Source organism: Chaetodon auriga, chromosome 16, assembly GCF_051107435.1.
Source record: "Chaetodon auriga isolate fChaAug3 chromosome 16, fChaAug3.hap1, whole genome shotgun sequence".
NCBI lineage: Eukaryota > Metazoa > Chordata > Actinopteri > Chaetodontiformes > Chaetodontidae > Chaetodon > Chaetodon auriga.
Window position 1 is genome coordinate 5729567 of NC_135089.1, and position 19730 is coordinate 5749296.

Consider the following 19730-nt stretch of genomic DNA (forward strand, 5'->3'; position numbering starts at 1 on the left):
GTGCTTCATGCTCCAATGCATCTCGGCAAACCAAAGCCAGTCTCTCAATCAGCTTTAAGCTCAACATATTAGCTGGAGTGAGTCAAAAAAGTTGCAAGGTACTGTTCTTGGTGAGGAAACCTTCCAAAAGACTTACCTTGAGCTGGCTAGCGTAGTGTCCCAGTTTGATTTTGAGTAGGAAGCCGTCCTCTCCCACCTGGTGCTCGGCCTTGTTCTGCAGCTCCTGGATCAGACTGTCCAGCAGGCGTTTGGCCTTGAACTCCTCCTGTGGGTTTTCCAGGTCTATGGCATCCCTAATGACACAAACATGCATGAAATAGACTCGACGAGCTCGAAGTCCACTCTTCTATGATGCAAATCTGCAAGCGCAGCCACTACAAAGGTCTGGATGCATGTGTATGTATGTGTTCTGTCAGTGCCACAGAGCAACTCACCACAGCTGGCCTTCGATCCACTGGGACAGATAATGTCGCACCTCAATGGGGAAGTGTTGACCGTACAGAGACTGCATCTGGTGCAGAGCATCTCCCTGGAGCTGCTGGGCCTGGATCCACACTGCCATCTTCAACACCCTGTAGAAAGTTGAAAAAGGAGCTGTTTATCAATTAGCAAGGGGACTACAGGGACTACAGCTTAAAGAGGAGAGTAAAGTGAAGAGAAAACGAGATCATCGAAGGCCACATAAAGCGAAGTAATTCTGAAACTTTCACTTTCAGTTGTCTGTTCGCTAACCCCTCCCCTGAACAACAACTGTAACTTTGTTTGTCAGGTCTGTCAAGCTGTGAATTTCTCCATGATGTGGTTTGCAAGGGGCCATAGGGAGTGGCTGATATTTCATCTAAAGAGTTGATTTTTTTAGCCTTCCCAAAGCCAAAATGCGTGAGCAAGAGTATGATGAATGGTTTAAACAGTGTTCATCCGACCTTACGCAAGCGGTAATCATTAGCATTTTTGTAATTAAGTAACGACATTACTAGTCAATGCTAGTAGCTCTGTCCTGATCTTTATTACATTTGCGAAAATTACTCCAGTGACTCCAACCAACGTTAAACCCCAGTTACAGACAGCAAGCTGAGAAATCAAACGGGATTACACTGAAATAATCTTGCATTTTTCTTTATCATAGTGGGACTAACTAGCCGACTGTCCACACATATTACCACCAGCTCACAGAACATAGATTTGGTCAAATGAAACCTGCAGTTGTTGTTGACTGCAGCTCCAAGCTATAGTGGTTGAGCCGGTCATGTTCTGAATACGTTGGAGGGCTTTAACAGGAGCCAACAGCTCCACACCGAGCGCTGCAGTGTCAGTGCAGTGTTTGTGTTTGGTCACTCCTACTTGTTTCCAGTCAACACACCCACTCACCCTTCTCAAAAGTGGCACAGTCACTGTCAGTAAAAGACTGAGTGATATGAGTACGCGGGAAGTTTGCGGTGTGTGTGTGTGTGTGTTTGTGTGGTTGTGGCTGTGTATTACTCACATTGTGGGGACATAAATCTGTTTACACAGTCACAATGTGGGGACTCGTCTTCCTTATGGGGACGAAACATAAGTTCCCATACCTTCAATCATTAAAATGTAGGGTGGAAAAATGAATGGAAGTCTATGTAATGTCCCCAGAAGTGATGGAAAGTCTGTGTGTGTGTGCATCTTTTGTATTTTAATCTATATTTAATTGACACAAACAGACCTACACATAGCATCACATGCTGCATCTTTTTTGTCTCTCTTTTCATCACTTTCTCTCTCCTTCTCTGGCTCGTTTCCATCATCATACCACTAGGTTACAACATCCATAAGACCCACAAGGCATTTCCGGCCACTGCCGCCAAACATAACGAGATTTCCTTTAGTTTTCCTATTTTAAACCAGTATTTCCTCTTTAAAAACAGATTCTAGTCAGCAATTACAGTTTACACTAATTTAGGCCCGGGCACTTTGCCTCATGGGTACTGTATAACAAACAGGAAGCCCCTTCAATGCACAAAAAAAGAAGCCGCTTCAAATTTAAGCAGATCCCATGACTTGCACAAATGACCCTCAGTCATCTGTCTAATGACGCCATGAGCCAGTTGGATAACAAATCAATTTAACGAAAAATGCCAAAACCTTTCCGACCTCTCATCTGATCACCAGCGTGTGCATGTGCGTTTGTCATGGCACAGATCAGCCCTCATAGCTGCGCCCATGTTCGCTAACTCTGTGTCTAGGAGAGATGAGCACAGAAAGATAATTCCAGTCCTTATGGCATTTGCGTCTGTTGACACTAATCCTATCAGCCTACGCTAATGCTCCTGCACTTATATCGGTCTGAATGTGTCCTGAACTTTCAACCTTTGACCTTTCAGCTTGTTCTGCTCCTCTGCAGACTTCACACTAGAGCGCAGACGTCAGAGAGAAGTCGCATGCATGCAGCTACGATAGTGCGCTGTCATTATGAGCGGCTCACCTCTCCATGGAGCAACAGCTTTGATCCATACATCCAGACAGATGGTTTCAGTAAACTGTGCGCTGAAATCACTCCAACTGCACTTGGCAGACGATTTTAAGGGGCTTTTAAGAGTCACAATTAAAGGGAATTTATCTGTGTCTATCAAATAAAACACACAAAGAAAACCTCATAAGGACAACAGACTGTCAGAGTGTGTCAGACCAATCGAGAATATTAACTGATGTTAATAAAATACAGTTGTACAACGTCATCTATCCTCTGCTACTCAGAAATGGTGATCAGGTGTATCGTGTCGCAGCTGTGCTGACTGACAAATCCTCTCATGAGTAAGTTAACCAAATCAGTTATTATGTTACCAACCAGCGAGGTATCATAACAGCTATGCTACCTTGCTGGTTGGTGATTCTACCTGAAACAATGAGCTGAAAACTCACAAACACATCACTAAATGCTCCCTTATCTTTGCTGCAGTGTGAACATGCAGATTGTTTGCAGATGACAAGTAAGGCGGCGAACTGAACGCACACAAAAGCATGCTCACGGCACATTTTCAAAAGACAATTAAGAGCTTTTCGAATGAGTAATATGCACATGTTTTATCAGTGAGGGCATCAGCAGCGAGCATCAACACTCATACTATCAGCTGATTGGAGGAAGACCTGAACAGGAAGAGCATGAAACCTTTCTACCACCTCTTTCTGTGACACCCATTGTGGGTGCAGGACTGTCTTTCTGTACCATCCTGTATAACACAGACAAACAGGCACACAAGGCATGCTGGGAGCTACGGCTTTTAACAGCATTTGTTGTGTTAGCTGAAGACTGTGGAGCAAACTGAGGTTTACTGGTCTGTCTGTCTCTTTAACAGCTCTTTAAGGTGGAGGCTCCAGGTGCTGATTGCCCACCATTAGCACCTCCGTTCTCACCTCCTGCAGGAGAATAAGATGCTTCCCAGCAACTGTTTCAGTCTCTCTGGCTAACCGCAACATCCAAATGTCCTGACATGAACCTGAGAGAGACTGAAACGTCTCGCTCTTTGTCACTTTTCTCTCTTTACAAAAACCCTAAAGGCTACAACACGTCACCCGTTTCACCACTAACTTCACTGCAGATTTAAAAAAAAAAAAAAAAAGAAAATCCACCTTACCTCTCGCCTTCAGCTCTACCATGTAACAGCAGGAAACTCTAAAGAGGAGCACCACAAACCTGAGACAGAGAGAGAGAGACAGAGAGAGAGAGAGAAAGCAAAAGGAGGAAGTGAGTCAACTTTGGTGCTTCTGAGGAAGCTCTCTTTTTTCACAAGGACCAGAGCATTAACAAAAAAACAGAGAGGTTGAAAGGGAAAGTCCACTGAACAGATTTCGTTCATTCCAGTTGTCTTGGACACGTCAGCATAACAATGTAATTTATTAACCTTCCCAAAGCTGAAAAGTACACAAGCAAACCTGAAGTGACGTCATTAATTGCATGACAGATTACAGAACACCTATTGTTTATAGCAACTTCAGCTTTATTGCCTTAGCTCAGGCTGTTGAGTCTATAGGTTATGGAAATACGGCGCTTACATGGTGGCATCGCTGTAAATAGGGGTAATAAACACAAGCAGTCAGACGATCGGACAGGGTTTATCATCACACAGCCAGCAGTATGGCCATGTCAGCTCCAGTTTTATTTGGAGACAAAAGCGAAAGCGCTGCTAACAATTCCTCATTGCATCGTGAGTGTGCACAGCTACAGCAAGTGCAGCAGGTCAAAGAGCTTGTCCACATTAGGTTGATTAACGTGGTTAAGCTGGTTCTCCATTTTTCTCAGGCTGCGTCAGCTCTCTGTCCAAGTCAGATCCCGTCCTCCCTAAAGTTTTTCTTTAAGCCCTGTGTGCCGAAGACCAGCTAATGCCTTGTTTTTGTCTCTTTCTCAGAATTCCTTGCAGAAAGACTAAACTGATCCACGGTGGAATAATAGGGTTGAGAGTTCTGTATATAGCCTACAGACCCGCTTTATGATCAAGAACAAATGTTTTCTTTGCTTTAACCCTTATGCTTTGCATCCATGCTTGTTTTCAGGACATAGATAATGTTTGGTCCAATCAAAAGGCTGGAAAGTGTCATGGCAGCTGCATTAAGTTTTGAAGCAGAGCCTGCTCTGAGGTCGGGCTTATCATGATTGAGACAGCTCTCATTCCTGGCCAGAGCCTAAAGAGGTAAAACAGCTGAAACACATATGCAGGCAGAAGTCTCCAGACAAATATGTGCGAATCTTTATTTTACTGTCTGGATCTGTCTTCCTTGACTCCATCCTGCTTGTTTGTCCAATTTAACCCTCTCATTACCTAGACATTCACTTGCAGTTGAGACGGAGGAGCTGTTTCGTCTGAAAGTTGTGTTTTGAGTTTTTCGGGGTACCGTGTGTGTCTCACTGAGCAGAGGAAAGGACGCCCAGCTGTCATGTGACTGAACCTATGACCTCTTCAGCAGGTCTGCATGCTCTGCTCACACCGATCCTACCAACCTACCTGCCTCATGGCGTCAGGACTCTAATTCCACCTCAACAAATAAGAAAAGATATAACTTGAATAATAAAATACAGTGTTATGTAATATTGCACATTAGAAAAAAATATATAGATACAGTAGAAAATAATATATATATGAGCACAGTCGAGAAAAGTATATAATACTGCACAGGATATTTGCACCAAAGTTAAAGACATTAAATAATGCAGTAGTGCAAACAACAGTAGGTTTGTGAAAACGATGCTTTGTTAGATGATGATTGACATTTAAAATGTTAGATGATGTTGGAGTTTAACAGTCTGACAGCTGTTGGGATGAAGGACCTGCATTAGTGTTCCTTCTTAAGTGTTGTTGTGTGTGAAGACTCATTACAGAAAAAAACATCTGTGGCTGCTGAGCATGAGGACGAATCCCATTTCAAAACACTTTCTTGAGCACTGATTGATAAGTCACATGTTGACACCCAGAAGTTATCACAGATATTTATTGCAGTTCGACATGGGCCTCATATCAGCGCTGACTAATGCGTTTCTCCTCCCATGACAGACTCCATGAAGCGCTGTTGGCTCAGTTTTCTGCAAACAGATTGATGCTGCTTGAGAGGAGAAGCCTCTCAAGCACACATAGGAGGTTATTATCTCAGCTGAGCAACTCACACATCTTCACATTGTCTCACAAGACAAGGATGAGAAAAATAACGGCGCGATATAGTCCAATCGGAGCTCTGCAGCTCTGCAGTAAACACTGCGTTAGTGAAGTTCAGCGCTTTGTGTGTCGCGCAGCTGCTGATTCAAACCTGCAATCGTTTTTCAGACCTCAGTCTGTGCCGTTACATTTGGTTCGCAACACTGGAAGGTGTTCCTTGCATTCTGTCCACTCTCTGTATTTATGAGTGTGCGCACACACACACACACACACACACACACACACACACACACACACACACACTCAGACAGAGTTGACGTCTGCCTTGGCTCACCCTTCAAAGATCATCAGTTGTCGTTCTCTTTTATCTTTATTGCCATTCTCTTCCAAAAGAGGGAGAGAGACCTTGGCTCCGTCTCCAAAGCTGTTCTCACACTCACACATACTTTTTGTTGTCCAATTCGAATTTACTGCAAACTGCACTGCCAACAGATTCTTCCAGTGTCTCTCCCTCTCTCGTTCACACACACACACACACACACACACACACACACACACACACCAACGCAGCTAAAGCAATTCAACACCATGGTAACACCAGACACTCATTCCGCTCGACTGATGAATTGCCGGTTACGTGAATGAATCCACCTCGGCTTCCAGCGTTTGATTCCGCTCTCTCTGAGACCAAACCACCCCGCTCGACACCAAGTTCGAGCAAAATCACTCTTCTCCTTCAGCCTCTTCGCACAACGCTGGCAAGGATGCAAGGAACAACTACGCTGGTTTTCTTTTTCACCCACTGTGCAGAATCGTGGCATATTTATGAGTTGAGAGCGGCTGTATGAGAAGTCAGGAGGATGGGCTCCAGCTACAATTACGCAACTGTTCAAAACAAACAAATCAAAACCTCGTCTTAACCCAGCTGTACAGGGTTCTCTGTACCAGCCCAGAGAGGGTGAACCCAGCATCTACCTGTTCCTAAGTGTGCAGGTAAAATGAAGGTGAATGCCTTTTTATTCAGCCCTTACATTCTGCCAGTCGACGTTCAGACAATCCACTTCACACCAGGCTATAAACCCGATAGCCACACTTGCTTTAGCGGAAAATGAGAGTCAGTCTCTCTGTCTCTCTTAGGATGTGGAACCACATTAAGTAACTCCACTTCCATTTCCAGTGGTTAACTTGCTGTAGTTGTTGTTCTAGAAAACCTCAAAAATCCTTATTTCACAATCATGGAACTGTTTTAATGACTAGAGGCGGCACTATATCGTCATTCAACACTTGTTTCCTCAAAGCTGTCCTGCAAAGCGTGATTCTACCCCGGACAAGTTTTTGTAGGCTGAGGCAGATTTACAGTTATCTGTCAAAGCAGCGCATATATCATGCGTCAGTGCCAATCACAGCATCTGGTGATACTCAGGAGCTCCTGCAGCACATGGGACACAACACAGAAGAAAACTTTAAAGCTGAGACAATCAGCTCTCACTGGAGAGGACAGAGAAATCCCTCTCGCTCTAAATTAGCAGAAGTCAACAAAAAGAGGTTGCATTTCTTAGCCAAGCTCTCACTGGTTTGTTCTGCCAAACACAGAGTACTCAGTACACCATGAGCCTCTGAACAGGGAGCGGTTCTGGGTGAGTGTGCTGGTCTGAGTAGAGACCAAACAGCCTGAGCAGCAGACATCCTCCTCTGCTGACTGATTTGTTCCGATGATCTTCAGCTGCGAGCCAGCGTGCAAGCCTGCAGCAGGAACAACACCTCAGTCCCTCTTGTGCTGGTCATCAGCATCTTTGCTGAGCTCAATTAGCTTGCGACAAACACAGCTCGGCGTGACGAGTGCGATTTAAAGCCCAGCTGAGAGGTGGTTCTGTTTTTTCTTCACTCTCCAGGGTCTCAGGATATGCCAGCGTGCTCATTTATCTGGCTCCAACACAAGCAAAGTGAAATTAAACACATAAACTGGTGTCACCCACTCTTTCCTCTGAGGAAAAACTGCCATTCATCAACGTAAGCGCTTCCTGTTAGGAAACTGAAGTGCCACCCACCATTCAAAGCAACCTCACCGCTCTCCTTTACAGCGAAGCTCTCTGAAAGCCAGAAACGAAAGGACGCACACAGAAAACCTGCCATGTGATGCTGCAGCCTGTGTTTTAAAAGGACCAGACTGGGGTTTTTGCATCTTTTACTAAAAATCACACACACTCAACATTACTGACAATGATGTGCCAAAGCAAACCACAGCCTTTTGGGTTGATGGATGCAGTTTGTCTCGTGTCTCCAAGCAGTTAATGGTTTCAGTTTATGTCAGGACAGTAGAAAATGAAATTACTGTGACCCAGTCAGTAACTTTTTACCCTATGAATGACAGTTTTACAACATGAATGTAATCAAATACAGATGAAAAATGAGCATTCTTGTACTGATTGAAAACATAAGCCTGTTTTACAACTACATCACTCATGCCATTACATTTTAGAAAATGCCATTAAAACGAATTGCATTAAAATACCTGCGATCAATTTGATTTGGTTGTAATGGCAGGTTTTAATCCTTCTTTTAAATTCTTTTCATGGAGGAATCATTTTGTGCCTTTAAAAAATTGCAAGTAACACAGCGGGCATTTCAATTCTGTCCAGGTAATAACAGTGCTGCAGTTTAAAGCGCTGACTGTTTGGCCAATTATCAATTATTTGGTAGTTAAATCAGCTATTTCTTTAGACACTACACCTGATTGGACCAGCTGAGGCAGTCTATTCTAGTCTGGGCCAGCTGCTGTTGAAAATCATGCAGTGTGTGTGTGTGTGTGTGTGTGTGTGTGTGTGTGTGTGTGTGTGTGTGTGTGTGTGTGTGTGTGTGTGTGTGTTGTTTTACAGGGACGATTGACTTCAGCCGTGGGAGCCCCCGTCAGACGAAAACCATAGTACAGTGCAGCGTGATTTACAGACTATTATTTCATCATCAGCAAAAGTTCAATCACCTGCAGCTCTGTGTTTTCTTTTTGCCTTTTCCATGAATTGCACGATAATGTCTAGTTCTGTTCCGGTACAGACACACACACACACACACACACACACACACACACACACACACACAGACTCGCAGGAAGTTGGCTGGCAGCATGATCCTCATCATATTCTACTCTGCCTTGCATTCAGTTGGTTGTCCACTCACTCATTCATGATGTGCTCTTGCTCTGCATGCATTAGTTGATACGTGTGGGTTGTCCACTCTTCATAGGTTTCAGTAATCTATAAGTCTGAGTGAGTCATACTGTTCCTGGTGTGAGAAGACTCTCTGACTCCTTTTAATCTGACTTGTCATTGCTGCGAACAAGAAAACGTCAGCACAACCAAACACGTCAGCTGATTTAAGTCCTTTCTTTCCTTAAAATAAAGCAGCAGGAACAACTTTATGTGAACGAAAGCACAGTTTCTTTATAAACAAGGAAAAGAACAGCTGCAACTGCATCATCTGATTGGTCAAAAAAAAAAAAAAAAAAAATCAATAAAAAGATAAATTACGTTGCAGATGCTTGTTTGGTGAAATGGAAACCAAACTAAAGTCGGTGCCTGAAGCTTGAAAGCGGTCCACAGCGTTAACGATCATCAGGGTCTCCAGCTTTAGCGGATCGCGAGTATGAACAATTTAAGTTTGACCAAAATGAACACGTTTTACTCCTGATGCTGCCGCCTGTCTTTATTTGTTTAAGTAAATAAAGGAGGTCTAGAATAAACAACTGGCTCCACTGCCTGCCCTTTCGCCTTCCTCCCTGCAATACTTCAATACTCCCCTGTTCACCTTCCTCCATCCCTCCCACAGTCCAGCTGCTCCATGACAGAGGCTATGCATTATCACACCCACCCCGAGCCACCAGCATTTATAAATAACATCTCCGAGTAAAACTGCCAAATGTAAAATTAGGCCCATAACTTACATCTGGTGCCATGTCCAGCACGCGTGGTCGCATTTCCACAGCAAATGATGTTTATAAAAATAACACCTCATCTGCAGGCACAAAATGCACCAACCGTCGGAGCAGCAAGAATGCGAGAAGGACAATGTTTGTGAATAGTTTAAACAGATGGACTGTTTATGAAAAGATGGAGGAGGGTGGTGGGGTCAAGGGGCAGCAGGGCAGTGCAGAGCAGCAGTCGGGACGCGACACATTATCCCAGCCAGGCCAAACATCCTCATTACATCACCGGCACAGATCTGACCGACTGCTCTCCTGCATGCAAACACTACAGGCCGGCCAAAGTACATCCTGCCAACTCATCAACTTTTTCAGCAGGCAGACGGCGCAAACACAGTCACAGACGAGGATCACCTCCAGGCTGAAATATGTGGCAATTCGAATGTTAGCTTACACGAAGTTGTAAGTTCTACTTCAATTTAAAATCAGCAGCTTGAACAGCTCAGTGAAACGTGGCCAGAGGTTGGAGATGAGGTGGGATGAGAGGGTGAGGAAAAATGGCCGAGGGCGGAACGAACGTGACTATCAATTCACACTGAACACACAAGATCAAAGAACGATAGATGAAGAAGACATGTTAAGACTCGTCACAGAGCAGCACATGACAAGCGGATGTGCCAAGAGCTCAAAGGGAGGGACACACGACTAAAAGAGGGTCTTTGTGCTGTCCAACCTGCCCTGAGGTCCTGTTGCTATGCTCCAGCCCACATCCCATCACGCTGTCAACATGAGGAAGATCACTCATTAGCTCAGTAATGCGCTGTGTGTGTGTGTCCGCACATACATGCAAGTGCAGGCGGTGACACACAGCTTGCGTATTGTCTCACATTTTAAAATGGAAAAACCTTAATTAAATATGGCTCACAAGACTAAAATAACACTAAAAACAGGAGCACAACTGATGGTTAAATCACTTTATGAGCTGAGCGTCTCTGGCCTGCAGGCCTTGCTGTTATACCTCCATGCAGAAAGCTGCGCCAGGACCAGAGCTGTCGACATCACACCCTCAAACTGGCAGGATGAGCTAATTTTTGGGCTGTCGCTGACATGACAGGCAAGAAATTGGCCCCAAGACTGTGCTGACAACCACCTACAAGCAGTCAAAATGTGCACCAGTCAGAAGCAATGCGAGGTAAACTGCATCTTTGTGTGTGAGCCACAGTGTAATTTGTTAGAGCGTACTGTCTTATTGTTAGTGATGTCTGAATAGCAAACAGGGAGGTGTGTTAAAGCTTAATGGTGAGGGGGGTAAATGGAAGGAGCGTCTCGTGAGGCAGAATGGAAGGTTCTGCTGCAGTATTTAGTGCAGGGGCCAGTGTCAACCGGACATGAGTCACTCGTCTTACATTTAAATATTCTATCAATAGGATATAGAAGAGTCAGTTTGAAAGCACAGGGGGGCAGAACGGCCTGCTGTCACGCTCAAATACAAACACTTGTGCACTAGAGAGCTGAAATTTTGCCTTTTGTATTGTGCTCTTAGACACAGACAGACACATTGAGACTGATGGATCAAATGTAATTGCATAAAGAAGACAGCCAACACATGCCCGCAGGTAGCCGGGTACCCGCAGTGCTGCAGCGGAGGCCTGAGGATACTCTTTGTCCGCTGGCTGCGATGATGAGCCTCTCCAAATAAAAGGAGAAGATAGTCTCTGATGGGCATCATATAGCCGCTTTCACGCAGGTGGATCAGCAGCCTGTGGGGGGGTTGTTGTGTAGATATTGTCAACACTGTGGCAGACATCAATTAAGCATCTGTAAGCTTCGACACACTCGCAAACGACTGCGCATTTCCTTTCCTTTAAAGGACACTGGCTGAACACAAGCAGGGCGTAGTGAGTCAAACAGGGGAGCTTGGATTGTTTTTACATCAGGTGATGAGGGTTATCTGCTGATACTGGTATTGGTGCATGGATATTGGCTGATGCTACAGCTGTGGATTGGTGATTTTCCAGCATGCAGGTGGTTCAATAAGCACACAGTCAAGACATCAGAGTCTGACACCACCCTCCTGCTCTCTCCTCCCAAATTCACCCCACCCTTCAGTGCACCCCATCTGCGATCATTGGAGGATATAAACAGGAAGTATAATGTTCCTGGCCTGTATTTGTTCACATTTTAGCAAAATGGCGCCATTAGAAGCACGCCGAATTAGCTCTTAGCAGTTCCTGTTTGCAAAGTATCCACAAATGTAGAGTCAGCTATTACTGGATTATTCTGATAATTAAGAAAACTTAAAAACATGATGATTCTCAGCCAAGTTCTGCAAACCTCTAGTCGAAAGTGACCAGACACTGACAAATGCAACACGGAGGGAATTTAAGAATGCAGACAGCATTAAAGCTGCGGTCACAATAACTTTGCTCTAACAGCAAACACGTGCACACACGGAAGCAGATTCTCACAGACTGTAAGAACATTTAACGTGATCTCTACAAAGCTAGTAGACTACTGCAGAGAAAAAAATAAAGTTATTATTCACAGGCTTACAGTAGCTCCCCTGGGGTTGTAGGACTCATATGTTATTACAACGTGATTGCAAAATAACTCAGAGGGGGCAAATCAGACAAGGCGGAGAGAAAACTGAGAGGGAAGATGAAAAAAAAATCGAATCAGTGAGAAAGGGAATAAGCATCAGCATGCCACTGAAGACTACACATTGCCAGGAATAAACGAATCACTTTAACAAGAACGGCCATAATTTTCCTGATCTTCATACTGACGTGCATTTGCTTTCAGGCTGACGGACTCTCATTTCCTGGCCCATTAACTGTCTAAACTCTGGCTGTTAGAGGATAGTCAAGAGGCCATTGCTAATGGAGTGCCTTTGATTGCTCTTATAGGGTTGATGATGAATTATTATTGCGTCTTGTGGTCAATTTGTGTTCTTTGCACTTTTTTTCAGTGCTTGCTTGTGTCTTTATTTGGACATGTCTGTCATATTTAGCTCAAAGTTATGCACCTACGTATGAACAATTTAGCCCCAAACAAGCACGGAGGGAATATGTAACTGGACACAGAAGGGGACGGGGATAAAGTGAAACTAAAACTAAAGGGAAGATCCTCAGGTTAAATTGAAAAATCATACAGAAATCACATCTGTCTCAGTCCCAGTGGACGCACTATACAGCGCCTGTGCTCTGCTCCTGCTTCCATGATGAAACACCAATCCTCAGCAATCTGTTATTTCTGTGTCACCGGCTGGAGCTGTGACTGAGCAGAGCGGCCTGCTGGCTGAGTAATGGAGCAGCAGTCAGTATGAAGCGGGATCAATCAGGGAGTCATAATATACTGCAGGTGACAGCACCCTGCCGAACTCTGCTGGACAGTTCAGCCTGGAAAATAACGATGTGTGTAATCAGCCTGCCTCACTACGACAAGCACAAGCGGTACATGGCTGCCTGGGATATGACCCTGCTGCATGTAGCAAGCCAAGCGCTTCAGCATGCAGCGTTCTCTTCGTGCAACTTTGTGCAGAAGTACATTTGCAGTGCCTTGTTTTGGTAACAGAGAAGCTTTACTTCACTAGTGATGACATGTGGCAATGGTGGCCTTTTACAACCCTTGAGAGCGGCAGACTATTTAAAGGAGTTGGCTTGGTAGAGAGAGGCTGCAATGTCTCTTCATTCTATTGTGATCTTCAGTTTAAGATCCCCAAGTGACTTTTCCAAGTCTACGGTGAGCACAATGACGCTCAGTACGTCCCTATTAATTTCTGAAAACTAACATAAGTATTACTGCTATTTTTCGGGGAATATTTTCAATTAAATCTCTTTGTGCAGTTTTGCTGACCTGTATCTCATATTTGCTCAAGTCTAAAAAACAAACAGGCTATGCTATAAATAGAAATAGCCAGTTGTGAGTTTAGTGATTATTCCTCGATGAGATGTACCTTCCCAAATGTCAGATGTCTTGTTTTAGAATGAAACGCACACACACACAGACACACACCATGTGGTGTCACTCAGTGCGTCATAAAGAGGGAATGAGTGCCTCTTGCAGATCTCTATTGCTGTACTCTCTGTGCTCGCTGAGTCCCTGGCAGTGTGACCTCATTGTGCTCAGCTGGCCTGCTAGCCTCTGAACCCACTGCCCTAAACCCCTTCCAGCCAGAGCTCGACCAGCCAATGATCTGCTTTGTTCCCCCGGCTCACGCTCTCCAACCATCTGGACAGACGTCTAAGAGCAAGTCAGGGTATCTGAGGTGAAACGGCTGCAGCCTACATGTGCAGAGGAAGCTGCTCAGTTCTGAAATACTTTCAAGCGTGAGAATGAATCTGTCGTTTGTTCAAGTACAGGACAACCTTCATCTTGTTCAATAGGTGCAAAGAAGAGCAGGTGTGCTGAAGCCACGAAGCACAAAACACAGAGAAAGCTGGCTACATGGAGTGAGTGTTGAGATGATTTTCTGTCTTCCAGACACCCACTGCAGTCCAGTCAAGTCCATATTACATGAAAATCCACTTGTAGAGTCAGAAAGCTTGCTTTAGATTATTCCGGTCAGCTTTAGATATGGCCAAATGTTGTTACTGTCAATTCTTCTGGTTGATTTTTCCATTAGAAACGTCAATGTAACGTGTCCTTGAATGCCCCACAGAGAGTTTTAAAACTGCTTACACAACACATTACGTCACGAAGATGCTTTCATTCGGCAAAAAAGCTGACAAATTGTTCATGGTCACGGATTATCAACATCAACTCTGACATTTTCATTCTTCTATTTTTGGCATGAATGAAAAAAAAAATTGCTGCCAGACAGTGGTTTGCTTTGAAGGCAATCGTATAAAGTTCACACACTCTCTCCCCTCAGAAGGAAACATATAAAAAAAACACCAGATCAACTTTCTTCCTTTTTTTTATATAATTGGAGCAACAGAAAAGCTGCACAAAGACTATCCAGTGAATTTCTGTGTCATTATTTTCCATCATGCAACCCTTACTATGCATTTAATAAGGCCAAATGTGCAAATGCCACTCATCTGTCAGTCACTTCTCACACCTTTGAATCTGTTTCAGCGAAACATTTCAGAAAAAGAAAGAGAGTGACCAGAATAATACACACGACAGAACGGAGACGTATCGCGCTTAACAATATCTAAAGCAGTTACTTCTGTATTTATCGCATCTGTCTCTGCTTTGTCTGCGACAACCCACTTTTCTCTTCTGGATTTTGAATTTGGTCTTTGTCACCACGTCTGCATTTGTGCACACACGGAGGACTACAGCATGAGTGTGTATTTGTTTGTCCACATACGCGTCCACATGCGTGTCTACACATATGTGCACCCATGCGTGTTGGTGTGCAGAGAACCAGTGGGCGACATTATATAATCTGAGGCCCAGAGGGAGTGTTAAATGTGGACATGGCCTGAAGCTCAAGACTGAGGCAGCAGGAATGCCAGCTTGTTGGAGTGGGGCCACTTATGGAGCAGAACCCTGCAGCCAGAAAACCACTGAGCAGAGACGGACAGCCGGGACAACCAGCCAGCCAGTTGTCACTGTCCAGCAGTCTGCTATAATGAGGCATCAGCTCAGGGTAGTGTTAGTCCACTTGTAAAAACAGATATTAGTTCTAAGCCCGACCCGCTACCCTTTAAGCTGCCAGCATGCTTCATCAGAAGTGTTGGTCCAATGGCCGAACAGCTTCAGAAACCTCGACAGAAATGAGTCGAAATGTTGCCTTGTTGTTTGAAAGTCAAGTAAACATGACTGGATGAATATCACGTCTCTTTCCTCCTTATGACAACCTTCCAGTGAGGCCATAAACCAGCACTTTCCCTCACCCACGGTGAACCACTCAGCAGCAGCCCCGGCCGACTTCACGATGCATTTTCAGATCCGTCGTGTTTACCTTCTAAATAAAAACGCTCGCAGGTTTAGACTTAAATTATTCCATACGACCACTGCGAAGGCAACTTGGTTGTGCTGTTTTCCACAGCAGGACTGGATGTGCCTCCATTACACGAGGGATCAACAAACAAGTGTGAGACAACAGAGTGGTTTTGATTACAAAAAGAGCGAGAGAAAAGAAAGATTACTCTTAAGCTGTAAATGTTCACATCTTGACGGCACATTTTCACAAACTGCCAACATCATTCTCTGAAGGAGGGTAATACGGCTCCAGCAAGGTTTAAGAGGTATTCGGTCATTTGGGATGTAAAAGATGATTAATGGCTTCATCTGACACCTGAATCAATAAATGCATCACTTATTTGTAGAGTCTGAGCGAACTGGAATAAACCGGGAATTTAATAATTTAGTTATTTCAAACGAGCTCTAATTATTTGGCTGTCATTGGTCTTTGTTTCCAATTGCGACAAAGCAAATCTGCCAAACTTCACACAGTAAATTCAATTCAAACAACTGTTTCGAAATAAGAGCTGACAAATCCCATCATCATCATCATCATCATGTCCAAACACTCCCCATATATCACTGATTCATCTGGCTTCCTGGTTTTGTTATTCATTCTTATGTGATAAAAAAAAAAAAACAATAACAAAGACGGCCTTTTATCTGAACAATAAACTAAGAGACAACATGCATGGAGCAGAAGGCTTTAGGCTGTAAGAAAGAAAAAACCCTTTCCAAAATAATCAGCCGACGAGCAGCTTAACCTACATACAGCATGAATTGGAAACAAAGAACATGTAAGAGATCCAGACAAACACGTTCACTGCTCCATGTGTTCGCTGAGGGAATTTGGGGTAATTGTCACAGTGTCCCGTCCCCTTCTCTTCTTAACCAGACACATGCAGTGGGAACTCCAATCTGCCAACACATCCCCAACTGCTGTGTCATTCCAGCATGACTGGATGTTTCTGCCTGCCCTCTTCATCAAAGACATGTAAAAGCAATGAAGTTGCAAAGATGAAGCCTTTTATTCTTCAGATCAGCAAATGAATTCTAGAATGAATTTACAATTATCAACATCGTTTTTGGCTTGATATCAGACGAATCGATACACAATCGACAGAAGAGCAAAAGCAGAAATCCGTAGAAGTCTCAGCTGTGTATCTCTGATTAGACAGAAATTAAGTTCCTGAGCTAGTGGAGCAGAGCGAGGCATTAGCACTGACGCTATTGTTCAGAGTCAGGACCTGCCATGAGGGCCCCCTGCCACCAGTCGTTTTTCCAGGCCTGAGTCAAATGGGGCCCCTGAAGAGAAGACAAATTAGTACCTGGCGCACACACACACAGTCGTGTTTCCATGACTCCAGAGGACATTATGTTGACTTACATTCATTTCCTGGAGACCCTAACCATAACCACAACCACGACTCCCCTAACTCTAACCCTTATCCTAACCTTACCCCAAGCCTTCACCCGAAAATGTAATGATTTATGTGATGGGCACTTTCATTTTATCACCAAAAGGGAGGCGAGTCCCCGCAATGTGACTGGGTGAACAAATTTATGTCCCCACAACATAAAACACATAACCACACACACATAGAGTAGTGCTCTAAACAAAAACACTTTTGTTCTTCTGCCATAAAATATCGTCGTTTATCAGATTCATACAGACAACTCTATGAGCTCTGTAACTCATCTTCAGGAAAAAAAAAAACCTTGGAGGCCATCTATATAAAAGCATCCATGTAATTTATACAATAATACGGCTCTGGGAAGTTGCCTAATATTTCTATTGTTACATCAAAGCTGCATGTTACAGTATGTATTGTCTACAATATGTATGTAGTCTCGAATCGTTTTTTAAAGCCTGCCTCAAACACAGATTCAAGAGCTAGAAAATGAATACACCTATCAATTGCCTTTTTAACTTAATTTCAAAATAGAGTTTTGATTTTTGAAGTCATAATTTTGGATCGCAGTGGCCCTTATTAACTGAAAAACAGGACAAAATGAATTTACAGTGAAACGACAAAAAGCATCGCTTGGCATGAATGAACGTGGAACGTGACATGGACACTGCAAGACCGTTTTATGCATCAACATGAAATTTCTGCTGACCTTTATCCACACTGGTTAGACCTTCCCCGACAGAAGAGTCCAGTTCCGTGATAAATAACTTCATCAATATGTCATGTGCAGCACCTCTGCCACGCTCTGCCGTTTGTCTGGGGCCAGGCGATGACATAAATGACCAACTCAGGCTCAAGGCCTGCGGTTCACACAGTGTTTAGCCCTGTCCAACAATGTAAACAGGAGGATTAATACAATATCTGCCATGAACACTTATATTCCATCACTCTCACAGTTAAAAACAATATTCAGGTCAATTACAATACTGAAAGACGACATGAAGCACTGCAGAACTGTATCTGAGTTGGCAGATGGAATAAAAGAAAGCATTCTACCACACCTTGACCCTCCCTGCAGACCTCCCTGCACAGCCCTGTCAGCTGCCCCCCTAAATGCCATCTGACAAGTGAACAAACATCATAGGGACCCTCCAAGTCTAACGGGAGCAGGGAGCTGGGGATGCCCCAGACAGGACCTGTGGGAGGGGATGTGTGGGGGGTCAATGAGGAGCTGTGATGAGGCCCCAGATGAGGGTGTTGTTTACATACTCCTGTGGTCGGGCAAATGAGGAGGCCCTGCCGTAAACCTCCCTGGGTTTGAGACTGGAATTTCAGAAGCTGCCGTCTGATCGAAAGACATAGGAGGAAATGAAACTTTACGGTGAATCCCCAAAAATGGAAAATTGTATTTTATTACTTCTGGACCAGGCTTGAGAGTGAGCAGGCAGCTGTGCACCTTCATGGGCGGGACTGGGGATTTCCAGTATTAATGGTGACATACAGCATGCATGCATGTGTATTAGATGTGTATTTTTATTTGGAAATTGGGAATATTGTGGAAAAACAGGCAAAAGCTGCAGTCAGAAATCCCCTTTCAAAACAAGATGCTCCTGCGGGTTTAGAGCAACAGCACTGTGTCAACTTCTTGCTATCACAGCTGCTCAAAATGTCACTGCTTATATCACCGGGGTGTCTGACGGGGTGAATGAACTGTGACTCAGTAACAGTGACTCACAGATGCAAATGTAGCTGTATACACACAGTATATATGTACGTTTTTGACTATCCACTGTCCCAGTTTTGTGGTGAATGAGTGCAATGGAAACCTCACCTCATGACATGCATGTCTTCTTCTGTGACTAACTGTCTGAAAGCAGTGAATGATATGTCATCATCTTGTCTTATATTAACATAAAACAAGGCAAGCCCCTATTTTTGTAATCCCTCCATCATATCTGCCTCCCTTCATTATCAGTCCATTACTGCAGAACTCCCTCACTTCCTCTTCCTCTCCCTAATAGCTCTTTTCCACACACATGTGCAGGCTGGTCCTGACTTGGTTTGCCTCAGCGAAGCACGGCAGGGATTTGTATGTGCGTACCAACAGGGCTAGGCTCTTGAAAGTGCGTATTAAAGGTGCAATGCGTAAGAACTGGCTATCTGTCGAAGGTTTTGGGCACAACTAGGAACAACTTGGTGCGCTTAAACTGCTAAAGACAGGCAAATCAAACGTCACAAAAAGTGTCAATGGAAAAGCCCTATAAAGATCACTTGTTTCTCATTTGTTTAGCTGGTAAAGTTTTTTTTTTTATTGCTCTCATCGCGTATTTCAAGCTTTTCAGGGGGTCAGCTGACTGCCTGACCATTCTCTCTAATGCTGACATGGTAGCTCCTTTCCACCTTTAACCTTGGAGACCTTTTCTTACATTTCTGCTTTTTTAAATAACATTTCTATGTCTGTCAGAGAGCCCAACCTGTGAGTAACTTCCAGTCACTGCCCTGGAGATGTATAGTAAGAGGATCTTGCAGCAAACCCCCAGCTGGTGTGGACTCAGCCTTCCCACTGCGTGAGGACTTGGGAGGAGACGACCACGCACTGCGTGAGCTCACATCCATAAGGAGGATTCAGGCCATCGAATCAATGCTTTTCATCAGCTGGAATAAAGGGTGTGCAGCTAAATTTGTTTACCAGAGCCAATCATTTGACATTTACATGTGATTACGTTGATGAGCCTAACTTTAACAAAATCAGCCAGAGAAATTCTCTTCCTAATTCATTTGTGCTTGAACGTCCTAACTCTATCAACCCTTATCTCAAGGACTCGTGCTCTTTCCCCTCTCAGTCATGCAGACTCAATGGCTGTGACCTCTATG

At 44.1% G+C, this 19730-nt stretch overlaps 1 protein-coding gene across 3 annotated transcripts in view; it reads right to left on the bottom strand.

Moving 5' to 3' along the window:
* The window catches only part of stat5a (signal transducer and activator of transcription 5a), a 45380-nt gene that overhangs the window by 13833 nt on the left and 11817 nt on the right, over positions 1–19730 (bottom strand). Inside the window, exons 1-4 of one of the 3 annotated variants that reach the window (XM_076751609.1) lie at positions 17566–17710; positions 3603–3661; positions 435–572; positions 137–293 (exon numbers count right to left, since the gene is read on the bottom strand). In XM_076751609.1, coding sequence (XP_076607724.1) covers positions 137–293; positions 435–562 — 285 coding nt within the window. In that variant the 5' untranslated portion in view covers positions 563–572; positions 3603–3661; positions 17566–17710. Of the gene's footprint in view, positions 1–136; positions 294–434; positions 573–3602; positions 3662–17565; positions 17711–19730 lie in introns of those variants that run through there. The other 2 variants (XM_076751608.1, XM_076751610.1) reach the window with 2 other exon arrangements.